At 42.4% G+C, this 13781-nt stretch overlaps 2 protein-coding genes across 2 annotated transcripts; both read left to right on the forward strand.

The window, feature by feature from the left end:
• Nucleotides 1–3275: 3275 nt before the first annotated feature.
• Nucleotides 3276–9620, forward strand: slc60a1b (solute carrier family 60 member 1b). The gene is made up of 10 exons (XM_088992362.1): nucleotides 3276–3557; nucleotides 3638–3836; nucleotides 3928–4176; nucleotides 4246–4408; nucleotides 4516–4631; nucleotides 7387–7560; nucleotides 7642–7789; nucleotides 7862–7932; nucleotides 8018–8138; nucleotides 8228–9620. The coding sequence occupies exons 1-10, from the start codon at nucleotides 3328–3330 to the stop codon at nucleotides 8320–8322; spliced, it is 1566 nt and encodes a 521-aa protein (XP_088848488.1). The 5' UTR covers nucleotides 3276–3327; the 3' UTR covers nucleotides 8323–9620.
• A 1815-nt stretch (nucleotides 9621–11435) lies between these two features.
• On the forward strand, nucleotides 11436–13747 carry LOC148902867 (CMRF35-like molecule 1). Its single transcript, XM_089017231.1, has 4 exons — nucleotides 11436–11527; nucleotides 11611–11976; nucleotides 12784–12844; nucleotides 13208–13747. The coding sequence occupies exons 1-4, from the start codon at nucleotides 11491–11493 to the stop codon at nucleotides 13338–13340; spliced, it is 597 nt and encodes a 198-aa protein (XP_088873357.1). The 5' UTR covers nucleotides 11436–11490; the 3' UTR covers nucleotides 13341–13747.
• Nucleotides 13748–13781: the final 34 nt, after the last annotated feature.

Raw genomic sequence — 13781 nt, forward strand, 5'->3', positions numbered from 1 at the left:
CCCGGTCGCATGCTGCACTCAAACAAGAGCAAAAGACTTCGACAAGCCCGCCTGTTTCATGCTTCTGAAAGGAAGGTTGTGCTGATGCACGCTTATGATGGAAATGTCCGACTCTTACCTCGTTCTGTGTCCCACACGTCCCTCGCTGAAGCTAGAATGCCATCCCCTCACCCTGATACTGTATGGGGAAACAATGGGTAGCAGAGAGGGAGGAGTTATACCATACGAGCAGGAGGGAGTCAAGGGTGGCCCAATGAAAAGCAGGAGAGAAGGGGAAAGGGGGCTCTGAAGGGATCACACTCTTATAGTGTTCTCAAAACGTTGCGTGAATGGCAAGTCCTCAGACCCCCACCCCATCCCTTACCACCCCACTCCCAGTTCCCTGAATGTAAAGATGGTAAGCAGAAGTCCCTACTTCATGTTGAAAATGTCAGGAAAAGTAAGAGAATGCCATTCCGAGTTTGAAACAAGTCTATTCCATTGAATGAAGTCTTAAGACTACTGGTTGGCTGAGAGCCCACGGGTTCTCCTCCTGGTCCTGGGTGGATAAAAGAGGGGCTGAGGTACCGAGGAAGGGGGGGGGGGGACTTCCATTGTGTGTGTTCCCTTCCTTACAGGCCAGAAACTCAAGTTCTTGCAGCTAGTGTGAATATTCTTGTGTTATCTTTCACTGCCACGAAAGTAAACCAATAATGTATTGGTTTACTTTCGACCCCATTTTCGACCTAGGACAAAAACGACTTACATTTCATGACAAGTATTGATATAACTTTCCAAAACATTAGTGTGAGTTTACTTTGTCCTACTAAGCCAACAGGAGTTTCCTCAGTGAATATGAAATGAAAACAGCAGGTGTTATAGGTCCGGGTTTGGGTGTTGTGACCAGACAACTGGTCTCCCTCTCTCTCTGTCTGTCGTTCTGTCACTCTCTCTCGCTCTCTCTCTCTCTCTCTCTCTCTCTCTCTCTCTCTCTCTCTCTCTCTCTCTCTCTCTCTCTCTCTCTCTCTCTCTCTCTCTCTCTCTCTCTCTCTCTCTCTCTCTCTCTCTCTCTCTCTCTCTCTCTCTCTCTCTCAGGAAAGAAATGATACATCTTGTTTTAGTGATTTTAGCAGTGGAAAATGGCCCATTTGATATCTGAGTCAAAATGGGATGGAAACAAAGCACAACCGACTCAGCTTTTAACCCGACAATTATACAGTATTCCCTTTGCGCTATAATACTCCTGAAGAGTGTTACGTTACAATACTGCCATCTCTCGTTCAAATAAAAAATAGACAGATCTCTCTCTCTCTCTCTCTCTCTCTCTCTCTCTCTCTCTCTCTCTCTCTCTCTCTCTCTCTCTCTCTCTCTCTCTCTCTCTCTGTATATATATATATATATATATATATATATATATATATATATATATATATATATATATATATATCCTTTTATCACTTTGCTGCTGTGAAATGTAAATTTCTCCACTGTGAGACTAATAAAGGCATATCCAATCCAATCCAATATATATATATATATATATTCTTAATCAACAGCAGTATTAATGACACACCGTCCCTTTTGCTAATCGAGCTCATGTGAATAAGTTCATGTCCAACGTGAGTAACTCGAGTTGGTTGTTAATGATTCAGGGAAAACTTAAGATGGCACAAGTTGACAATTGTTTGAAAGAAGTCATCCTGTGTTGTTATATCTCCAGGAGAGGAAGTGTGAGTGGGTGATGGATGTTAATAAATGTCTTTTGTATCAACATGTGTTTGTTGAGCTTTCACTCATGATCGTTTGCACTTTCAAAAGATTTTTACAGGAAAACCAACTGATGCTGTGAAATGTTTCACTACACTCAGACAATTGTCAAATGGAATATTCGTATCGTAACATAGCTGCATTGTTACATGCAACCGGGTATTGTTTTTATTTTAATGACATCTGACTGCAGACTCCTTTGAAGAAGCTGCAAGCTGTTGAATGCCACTCCACGGTCTACCCTGTAGTTAGAATTCATTAAAATACTTTTTTGGTTTTGTTAAGGTCATGTTTAATAAGTCTGACATCATGAATTAATTGCTTTGGGTTTACAGTACAATTGAATGTGAAATTTTACTAATTCATCAAATTACTCACTCATCAAGCAAGAATTATTTTCCGTTTGCCGCATTGGATATTTTAAGAATGTCTTGCACAAGAAAGTAAAATAGGTACTGAGTAAAATCCAAAATGGAATGACTTAATTGATTTATTTTTTTTAAGTACTTTGTTTTTTTTTTTTTTTTTGAATCTCCGCTTTGCCGGAAGCCCATTTTTGTACTTAACATCTTTGGGCTAAGCATTGCTTCTTCCGTGCAATGATTCAAGGGATTAGCTATGTATTCCTTGTCTTACTCTCATTGCTCGAAGTTAAGTAAGACTGCACCTCAATGTAGTTCACTTAGTTTTCAATGCTAAAAAGAGGCTTGCGAGATCACCTGATAGCTAAACTTAGCTGAAGGCTGGCGTCCTCCATTTTCATATTCCTGACAGTGGGAGAGACATTAAGTGACACGGTATAGAAGAAGAACAATTTTGGACGACAGACAAAATTATTATTCAAAAAAACAGGCTTCATCCTGTTTAATGCCACACCTATGCAAAGTCATCAAACAAACAAAAAAAAGTCATCAAACAAAGATCGTCCTAAATTATATATTTCATACAAATGGCAAGGCATACATAGAGATGATCAACCATTCACATCCCCAACCGCACCATCACTGAGTTGGAACCGATCCCACACAGCCAGCGTGTGGGTCAGATGTGTGTGCCACTACGGCGAGTGCGAGTGAAGAGCGGCAGCCATTTGTGCCAGCGGCAGCCATTTGTGCCACTCTAATCTGTTATTCTAATTTTCCTCAACTCTTATAATCACCCTGCTTAAGGTTAACTTTTCATCATTTTTTGTTACAATACAATACATATTAATTTATATTGCGCTATAACAACATCTGAAGCTGTAACACAGCATGGACACCTATCAGGCAATAAAGCAGTCACAAAGAGAGTAGAAAGCACCAGGGGGGTAAAACTAATATCAAGTCTGATTTAAAAATGGAAGTATGTAGGAGAATTTCAACAGAGGCTGTCTTTTTTTTGGGAGGGGGGGTGGTAATCAGTGACCCAATTCAAATGCTCCTGTTATTGTTAGAAGGCTCTCCGCTTCACACATTAACTCAAGTGCACGTCCTTGTTAGTTAAGCAATAAAATGAAGAAGGGAGTGGAAAGCTTTAAAAGGTAGCCAGGCAACTTCCGGCACTGCAGACAGCTGTTAGTTGTCTTTCAAGGCAGCCAAGATGTTTGTGGACGATCGGATAGTGACTCTGTTCAAAAGGAACTTTCATCACACGTTGACTTACTGGAGTGTTTTCTTCAGCTTTGGACTGTGCATCGCCTTTCTGGGGCCGACCATTCTGGACTTGCAGTGTCAAACCAAGTCCACGCTGAGTCAGATTACCTGGGTGTTCTTCTCACAGCAGTTCTGCTTGCTGATAGGCAGCTCGGTCGGAGGCGTTTTTAAGCGGACGTAAGTATCGCCCCAGGGAGGATTTTTGGGCTGTTGTAAATGCCGGAGACCTCGTCGTCTTTTACGCACGTCTTTTTCAGGTTGTCCACTGCCCTATCTGCTTTATTTGTATCTGCGCTCCTCATCTCTGTGATTTTTGCCATCATCCCTTTGTGCCACAATGTCCTGGTGTTGGCGGTGGCCATGGCCGTGTCCGGTTTAGCCATGGGACTCATTGACACCATCGCAAACATCCAACTGGTCTCCATCTACCAGAAGGACTCGGCTGTTTTTCTGCAGGTGAAAATGAAGTCCTAAATCATCTGGCAACAATGGAGTGTACAGTTGTTATGGTGATCACAAGTATACAAGGTTTTTTTTTGCCATGCAGGCTCTGCATTTCTTCATCGGATTCGGAGCCCTGGTGAGTCCGCTGATTGCGGATCCCTTCCTCTCTGAGCACGGCTGTGGGAATCATACTGGCAACGGGACGGAGATCATGCATCACTTCAGGAACATGCTGAGAGGCAGCGTTATTGCCGAGCACAACATCACCCAGAGCCACTTGCCCCAGGGAGGAGAAGGGGGAGGGGAGGAGTCCAGTGTGCACTACGCCTTCTGGATCATGGCTCTTATCAATGTAAGCCTCCAAAGACAGACGCTGACTTCATTGAGGTGAGATGTCAGCTCTCTGGTTTGATCCCTTCAGTTGCCAGTGCCACTCGCTGTTCTCGTGTTGATGTATCGCGAGCGGCTGTTGCCTTGCTGCCCCAGCAGCGCCCCTCAACTGCTGGACAAAGATGAACTGGCCATGGAGAACCAGCAGGGAGCAGAGGGCGCGCAAGTGGAGCAGACAGCACATGAAGCCGGAGGTAGATGAATAATGCATTCCTTCCTCACCTCTCCAGGGACGGGGAGGACAAAATAATAATGATAAAGAAACATTTTGTGTGCCTCCATGTGTCACTTGTGCGCGCAGGTCACGGGGATATTTTCAGCTGCTGTCAGAATGATAACCTGCGGGGACTGCCGCTATCATTCTTCATGATTCACATTCTCGGTGGCATGGTGCTCTTCATGACTGATGGCATTGTGGTGAGTGAGCTTCACACACAAACACTTGCACAAAAAAATGCAGCCGCCTTGAATGTCTGCAAACAGCTAGAGCAGGGGTCGGGAACCTTTTTGACAAAGAGAGCCATAAAAGTAAAATATTTAGAAATGTAGAAACACACACACATTCCTGTTTCAAAGGTTTTGTGAGGCCCGGATAACTCCAGATAAGGAGTCAGGACCACCGTTGCTGATAAGTTTAGAGAAGAACTCGTGTTACATTTGAAGACTAAATGTCTCAATTTCCCACTTCTTTAAAAACAAAGAAATAAAAAGTGGGCTTGAAACTGAAATAACAGCAGGAGTGAGGTTTCTGAATAGGTACATTCAAAGTCCTCACCCTTGTTGTGAATTTTGTTAAAATATCATTTGACTTTTTGTGGTATGAACTTTTTCCTGTTATTAACCACGCACACACACACACACACACACAAACACACACAGTGAGTAAAAAAAAAGTGTGTGTATCCAAGTGAAATGAAAATACACACCAAAAAAATCATTTTGGGTGAATTTGTGAGGATCTCTTTGAAACTTTAACAGATACATATATACACCCTCTAAAAGCCTTTAGAATGAAAAACTTGAGAGGACCGGCCAAAAGGTCTTCAATTGTCAAAAATGTCCTCACTACGTATGGTATAAAATGTTAGTGGTCCTCACAAGACTAGTCATACAAACACACACACGCACAGAGGCACGCACGTGATTTCAACAAAATGTCAGAATATATTATTTAAAATACAGTAAAGTCTCGTTATATCGATATTCAAGGGAGTCCGAAAAAATATCGATATAACCGGGACTATCAATATATCCGAACCTGTTTGCATGTAATTTTCTCCGTGCGTGCATAGAAATAGTATCGATATAACCGGGACTATCGATATATCCGATATCGATATAACGAGACTTTACTGTAACTGTGATAATACCAACCATTAATATTAATAGTTTTCCGTTCCTCATGATTGGTAAAAAAAAATCCACCAGCCAAACGATCGGAATGAAAGTCAACTTGCCCGGTCCATAGGCGAAGCTACTGCAAGCTAACCTGCACATTGTAAATTAGCGAGCACACTTGCTTTCTGCTGTCTCTCACTGAAGTATATTGATGCTAGCATTATCATGGGACTTGTGCAAAGTCAAAGTCAAAGTGCCACTGATAGTCGACTGTTTCATTCATGGAATTGTTTAATTGCAAATTAGAATCACGGCAGGACTTTTTCTCACCACAAAGGCAAATGCTTCAGTCCAGTCAACCTGAAGTGTACGATACTCGTCTTTTTTTTTTTTACTCGTCAGGCTTATTTAACGGGGGGCGGTTACCTGTTTCGACATCAATGGCTATAGGTCAGTATCATCAAATCAAAATTGCGCTTTCCGCCAACTGCCGCCCAAACAGGAAATGAACAGCGAAAAAGTGAGAATATGTATTTAGTTTTATCGGCGAGCCAGATGCAATCATCAAAAGAGCCATATATGACTCGCGAGCCATAGGTTCCCAACACCTGAGCTAGAATATTCTGATGAATTCTTGTTGCAGCAAACTCATATAATCTGAATACCATGCAGACAGAATTTGACCACATTAATTCATCAAATATTTGTGACATGCAGCCGTTGAAACCTCCAATGTGTCTATGCGTGCGTGAAGCATAGTAGGCAGCCAATCGCAAGCGAGCTCGGACAGAAAAAGGTGCGTAATACAAAATCTAATTTACAGCATCTCTGTCCAAACATTTTTCGACACACCCGCAAAAATGTTCGTATGTACCATTTTTCGTAACTTGAATGTTTGTAAGTCGGGGTGCGTCTGTAGCTGTTTTCCTGCATGGCTATATGAAATTGCCGCCTAGTGGCCACGAAAGGAAAGAAAAAGACGGAATGTTTGATAAAATAAGAAAACCTTTATTCGTCTCACAATAGAGAAATTCCCAATCCACAACTGGAAGAAGGAAGAAGTGGATGAACAAAATATAGGAGCTGCTGTAAAGGCAGCCACTCACGCAGTGCCATCTTGAAGTCAAAATAACCATACAGCTAAAAGATAGTTACTACGGGTTGAGTGAACGCTGGCGCAGGTGGCTGCCACTTCTCACCCACAGAAAAACTTATCCCGTGACTGGAAAGTGACCTTGAGAGTTTTGAAAGGCGCTTACAAATGAAATGTATTATTATTATTATTATTATTATTATTATTATTATTATTATTATTATAACACATAGGACACAGACAGCTATTCAGTCTTAACCACTTTTCTGCATCCACTTTGTTGTTTGAAAAATGCAAAATATTTACATTCTCTGTTTGGCCTCCCTGTGTAGATCTGTTGTCCCCAGGCCCGCATGGGTTTTCTCCAGGTCCTCCGATTTCCTCCCACATTCCAAAAACACACATGGCAGGCTGATTGAACACTGCAAATTGTCCCTACGTGTGAGAGTGCAGATGGTTGTTTGTCTCCGTGTGCCCTGAGATTGGCTGGCAACCGGTTCTGGGTGTCCTCCGACTCATGCCTGAAGATGGCTGGGAAGCGCTCCAGCTCCTTTTGCGAACCTAATGAGGATGAAGCGGTCTGGAAAATGGATGGATGGATGTTTTTATTCAAAACCTCATTTAAGCTTTTTTGCTTCCATTTTTTTATGGGGGGACTAAGTTGAAATTTAACCCAGTCGCTGCATATGTCACCATGCTCCATAACCAATTGTCTCAATGTGACATAACTTTGTTTTTCAGGGGGCGTATGCTGGTTTCGTGTACACATATGCTGTTGCGCCACCTATGTCTCTTCCCCACAAGGCAGCAGGCTATTTAGCCAGCATTTTCTGGGCAGCCATTACCGCCGGTCGACTGCTGTCCATCCCCCTCTCGTACCGCTTCCAAGTCATGAAACTGCTCATGTTCAACCTGGTAATAAAACAGCGAAAAGCCGGATGTGACACGCACACACAACTCAAGGTTCAATGTAATAATGCACGCTTTATTTTGCAGGCCTGCGCCATTGTCACCGTGTTGTTGCTGCTGATCTTCTACACCAGCAGCACATTTTTGTATGTTGGAACGTGTTTGTGTGGCCTTTTTCTAAGCAGTATATTCCCATGCATGCTTGCCTACACCGAAGACATCCTTGACTACCAAGGTATGCGTGAAAGCACAAAAATACACAAAAGAAAGCACACATGAAATACAAACAATGTCATGTTGCTTTTAGGTTGCGCTACGTCGGTGCTGGTGACAAGTGCAGGAATGGGAGAGATGGTAATGCAGGTTCTGGTCGGCTCAGTAAGTCAAAGGGCTGCGGGCATGAAAGATATTTGCCCCTGAAAAAAACTCTTACAGGGATTTAGTGATGCCATTATTTCTCCAGATTATCCAGACTGAAGGCAGCTACAGCTTCCTTCTGTGCGGAGTCATTATGGCCAGCATTGGTTTTGTCATTTTTATGGCTCTGTTGTTCTTCCATCGGATGCATAAAAACTACCTCACAGGTACGACAGCTCCTACCACACAGAAGTGCCTGCTGCGGGGTTCTCTCTGTGCATTTCACCATGGTCTTTATCCCCTTGCGCCCCACTAGGAACGACTAAAAAGTCCGCCATGGTGGAGGAAGAAACGCCAGGAGCAAACACATCGCCCACAGCTGATCCGAAACAGGATGCACAGAAGAGCTGAGAGCGCCACCCACTCGGTTGTCTTCCTGTCACAAAGACTCTTGTTACTTTTAGCATGCTGCAGGGAGCAAGATATATGTTGTCATTTGCGACAATGATGGGCATAATCACTGATTGTTATATAGCTTCGCTTGTGCGGTTTTCAAAATTCATAAATCGCAGCTTGATGCAATTGAGGGAAGAGAGGGCAGCAAAACTACTACAGACACTCCCCACCTTACGAACAAGATACGTTGCGAGTGGTCGTTCGTAAGGTGAATTTGATCGTAAGTTGCCTCAGTGCTATTTTGTATGGAATGTATGTTTAAGTCAAACACTGAACGGGGAAGTATAGAAGCTCTACCAGTCGTAAAATAAATTCACACATACTGTAGTACGATGACATATGTCCTTGGGTCTTCAGTAAGCCATTACTGAAGATGCTGGCACGTAGTTACCGAATTACGTGCCATTACTTTTTGTTAAGAATCGCGTGTTCCCGGATCGTCCATTTGGGAAGTGGGATTTACTTCCCGCCCACATACTCTACACAGCCAATCGTAAACGAGCTTGGCGCCTCCTCCTCAGAGCGTCAACTGGGAAGAGGGATTTCCTTCCCGCCCATATACTGTATGCAGCCAATTGTAAGCGAGCTCAGCGGACCAGGGCCTGACCTCGTTAGCAATTTTTCAGGCGCTGATTGGTCAGCCTGTGTGTCCGTCAAGTAAATATCCAGTCCTTCAAACCAATTTTTTGGGGTGCGTGCGTGAAGCACAGTACGCAGCCAATCGCAAGCGTGCTCGGTCGGAAAAAAGCGCGCTATACAACATCGAATATACAGAATCTTTGTCCGAACATTTTTCGGCACATTGTATCCGCGAAAATCTTCATATGTACCGTAACGTTTTCACTCGAATGTTCGTAAATTGGGGAGCGTCTGTACTGTCATTCTCTACTGGTTTATTGTGGATGCAAGCGGCAGCTGCGTCGTATTAGGCATTTAGCAGGTTTTTAACACTCTGGCATTGAATTGACACACATGTTCAGAACATTCAGACAGAGATTCTCCCATTACACATCAAAGTAGATTAAAACAAACAACCCAATTTCAGTTAAGCAGAAAGCCGTGAATAGTCACATAATGGGGGAATTTGTAAAATGGATGAATTACCTGCCTATAGTGAATCAAGGAAGTGTCACCAAACGCCCATCCTTACGTTGCAAATGAGACCGTGTTTTATTTTGATGAGCATATTGAAAGTTGTTGAATGGTTGGATGTTGTTTTTATAACTAATAAATATTATCAGAATGTTGCTGTATTTGTGACGGTGATTGCAATTCTTCAGATTGATGACAGAGAGAGAGTTGGTTGTATAATTCTGTGTGTGTGTGTGTGTGTGTGTATGTGTGCCGGGGGGGTTCTACTAAAGCTGCCAGATGTAACTGCTTTGACAAAGTTCTGGAAGCGGAAGTAAAACTAAGAACAAATCCTGTTGCCAAAACAGAATTGGCCAATTTTGTGAAAGAAGATTCTAAAAGAGAAGTCAAGCAAATGTTAGCCACTTTCATAATTCGTGCCTTGTTTTACACAAATCACAAAAAGTCTCTTCTGTCACAGCAACCAAGTCCGATGTTTCCAATGCGGAACAATTTGGTGCTCAGCCAAAGCGGTTGAGAAAAATAAGCCACGAAAGGCCAAATTGTTGTGATTACTTCGGAAATCAAAGTTGCCTGACACCTAGATTGGTCGCCTGTCATTTTCAGGGTACGGTTTGACAAACAACCAGACGCACAGAAATGTTCACATCCTGACAATATAAGAAAATATCTTTGCACGAACAAGATTTATCATATGAAATCATCAACTCGGGTGGTCCGGTGTTCGAGTGGTGAGCACAATGACTTCCCAGGGCAGAGGTTGCGGGTTCAATCCCAGCTCTGGCTTCCCTGTGTGGAGTTTGTATGTTCTCCCTGTGCCTGCGTGGGTTTTCTCCGGGTCCTCCGGTTTCCGACTGATTCCAAAAACATACGTAGCAGGCTGATTGAACAATCCAAATTGTGAGTTTGAAAGTGAATGGTTGTTTGTTTCTGTGCCCTGCTATTGGCTGGCAACCGGTTTAGGGTGTCCCCTGTCTAGTGGCCAAGAGTGCAGAAAGTTCTTAATAAGATTTAAATGAATGTCCGTGTCTTTTGTGTTGTGTCACATTATTTGTTATTTAGTTTTTTTGTTGTTTGACTTCAAGATGGCGCCATTTACAGAAGCTCCTGCATTTTGTTTTTCCACTTATTCCTTTTCTTTCCTCTTACTTTCATCACTTTGCTGCTGTGAAATGTAAATTTCGCCACTGTGATTATGTTTCATTGTCATTTTATTTCTTGTTGTTTTATTCAAATGTAAACACGTTCTGCACTCTCTTTGTTGTATGAAGCAGTTCTAGATGAAAGAGGAGAGGATCAGAGCGCCCTTTTCACTCGTGGATCAGTGGATTTGTGCTCACAATGAAACCTTGAGGCAATTTAAAACGTTCCATGAAACTACAATGCATTTTTTTGATGTGAGAGGATACCGGAGTACCTGGAGCAACAACACACAGTCACAGGGAGAACATGCAAGCTCAACATAGGAAATCCAAGACCAGATTGGAACCCACAACCTGTACTTTGAGAGGTGGGGGTGCTAACCAGTCCAGTAACCACTTTGCCACCTGAGGGGGCGATCTGGTTTTTGCAAATGTTAGCATTTCAGCTCTGAATGACATCTCGCATGGGCAACCTGGGAAGTCAACAACAACAAAAGAAGCTAATGTCAAAAAGACGAATGGATGAAGCATTCCACGGTATGAGTAAGTGGCAGAGATCGAAAAAAAAGAGTTTGCTCACCACTCCAAATGTCAACACCTTAGTTCTAAGTGATTTCTCAATTAAGTGATTTGGGTTCCCTAGAACCACAATGAATAGAATGTGGACAAATATATGAGAGCTCATGTAGTGGTGACTGTACTTTATAGAAAACCCTCAGACCTCCGCTTTGTATCATGTTTGCCCCTGCTAAAATGTCATCATTGATGTCACAACTCCCACTCAGCAGTCGATTTAGAAGGGGGAAGATGAGCCTGATTGCACAACTTGACCATAAAGGAGTCATAAGAGGATTTGTTTGCATGCCACATTGTTGTTTCCCCTGTAATCATGAGAACCTCTGGGCCAATGATTGTCCTTTTCAAAGGTAATTGTGTTCTGTTTTTTTGGGTGCGGGATAGTTGCCATTGAACAAATGTGTGACCTATTTAATACGTTTATGTTCCACAGCTACGCTCTTTTTGATTCTGTCTTTTCCAAAGAATTCAGCGGTCATAGATGAGCTGAAGGCACCCAAGGTAGTAAGAAGATCCTTTGGAGAGTCTTTGACCGTGCCTTGTCAGTACCAGCCTCAGTTTAGAAACAGCACAAAGTACTGGTGCAGAGGCGCAATATATGAGCTGTGCAAGATCGTTGCCAAAACGCCAAAGCAGCGGAATCATGACAGATGCTCCATTGCTGATGACAAGGAGGCAGGAGTCTTCATTGTTACCATGAGGGATCTCAGACCAAGTGACGGGGACATGTACTGGTGTGTTGTTGCCAGGCCTGGAAGGAATGTTTTCACCGGTGTCAAGGTCGTCCTATCCAACAAAGGTACTCTATACTTGTTTGTCAAGAGTCATGAATGCTACATATTTACAGGATTTTTTTAAGGACTTGCCTGAGCTAGGTTGTTGTTGCTACTATATAGTATATTCATGGTATAAATGTTACTTTCACTGGTTTGTTGTCTGGTAAATTCTGTCCCCACTATGACAAAATACCCAGAGTAAATCGATGAAAAGGTTTCATCAGCCGTCATCTGTACTTCTTTGAAGGTGTCGGATGTTTCGCTCCTCATCCGAGAAGCGTTGTCAGCAAATTAAATTTTTGCTGGTAGCTCTGGCCCTATATGTATATCCCTACTGTTCAGGGGTGGTGGTGCCAGACGTCTGCTTTGATAGTTCCCTGCTCTAAGGTTGGGCGGAGCAGAGGACTATTCCCTGAAGCTAAACTGATTACTTCTTTTGTCCTGACTGATTATGGCCTATGACTGGCCCTGATTGCCTCATTCGCCCTGATACCACCTCACCAGCATGACTAAGCCTACGTGGTAACGATCTATGAATTCTGTTGTAAGCACGATCCAAATGGATCAAACAGAATTCTGATCCATCCTGAGCAAGAGCCACCAGCAAAATTTTAGTTTGCTGACAAAGCTTCTCAGACGAGGAGCGAAACGTCCGACACCTTCAAAAAAGTACAGATGACGGACGGCTGAAGAAACCTTTTCATCGATGGACCACTCCTGTACGACTGAGAGCTTACACAAACGTACCCCCAGTAAACATTTAAATTACATCAGATTAAGTTCAAGTATGCGCATGAATATAACAAATAATTGTTTCTCCTTCTCCACAGTCATAGAACCAACGAGTATAATGCCAGAAATTTCATCTGAGACAAATGAAGCCAAAACACGGTAAGGGAAAAAATACAATAAACAAACAAATGAAAAAACAAACAAAAACAAATCTGACCTTCCACTACATCATTTACACTAAAATAAGGGTTTCTGTCAACTCATTATTGTAATAGGCACTGTTGGACTTCCATTGAGTTAAATCAATAGAACAGTACAGTCGGTTTGTTTTTATGTGTGTGCTTTTTTCCAATACGTAGTTTACACACTATTGGAAAACACAGCAGCAATTAAAAAAAAAAAAACGTCTGTTCATCAAATAGGGCTGCATCTGACACTGGAACGTCTTATTTTGGTAAACTTGTAGTCAATGACAGTAATTGCTTCATGCAAGTTGTGCTCTTTGTTTTATTATCCGTGTAGGTGGTGGGAGCCTTTTCGATGGGTCCTATTTCTCACAATGCTGTTGAGTTTGGTCTCGGCCCATTTAGCCACATGGACTGCACGCAAAAAAATGTCACCCAAATGTCCATCGACAAAACAGCAACATTTATGAGTGAAAACCATTGAAGGAAAAGTGTGAAATATTATTACATGTATTATTTTTCAGAATTGCTTCAGTAGACAGTACCGGTATATACATTCTATGAATGTGTGATTCCAAGGCTTCCTGCAGTTAAAATGTGTTGAAGTTAAATTAGTTTGGATATTGGATTGTATTGAATTTATCTTTATTAGTCTCGCATCAGACACATTTACATTTCCCAGCTGGAAAGTTATGAAAGGAAGAGGAAATGAAAGAAAAGTCAAAAAACAAAATGAAGTGGGACTAATAAACACTTTCTAATTCTGATATATCATCCAAGTTGTATTTTAGTTATGATGATGCAAATTTCCCCATTGTAGGACAATTAAAGGTTTTCTGGTTCTGATTTTGATGATGATTTTTATTACTGCCCTGCGATTGCCTTTCAACCAAATCGAGCCTGCCAACCAA

This window comes from Hippocampus bargibanti, linkage group LG01 (assembly GCF_051943395.1).
Source record: "Hippocampus bargibanti isolate YZ-2025 linkage group LG01, ASM5194339v1, whole genome shotgun sequence".
NCBI lineage: Eukaryota > Metazoa > Chordata > Actinopteri > Syngnathiformes > Syngnathidae > Hippocampus > Hippocampus bargibanti.

Bases quoted from the DNA above. Each gene is read 5' to 3' on its own strand.
- slc60a1b (XM_088992362.1), top strand. From the start codon at position 3,328: ATGTTTGTGGACGATCGGATAGTGACTCTGTTCAAAAGGAACTTTCAT. The intron at 7,561-7,641 runs GTAATAAAACAG...TTTATTTTGCAG, and splicing joins AACTGCTCATGTTCAACCTG to GCCTGCGCCATTGTCACCGT. The intron at 8,139-8,227 runs GTACGACAGCTC...GCGCCCCACTAG, and splicing joins GCATAAAAACTACCTCACAG to GAACGACTAAAAAGTCCGCC.
- LOC148902867 (XM_089017231.1), top strand. From the start codon at position 11,491: ATGAGAACCTCTGGGCCAATGATTGTCCTTTTCAAAG. The intron at 11,528-11,610 runs GTAATTGTGTTC...TATGTTCCACAG, and splicing joins AATGATTGTCCTTTTCAAAG to CTACGCTCTTTTTGATTCTG. The intron at 11,977-12,783 runs GTACTCTATACT...CCTTCTCCACAG, and splicing joins GGTCGTCCTATCCAACAAAG to TCATAGAACCAACGAGTATA.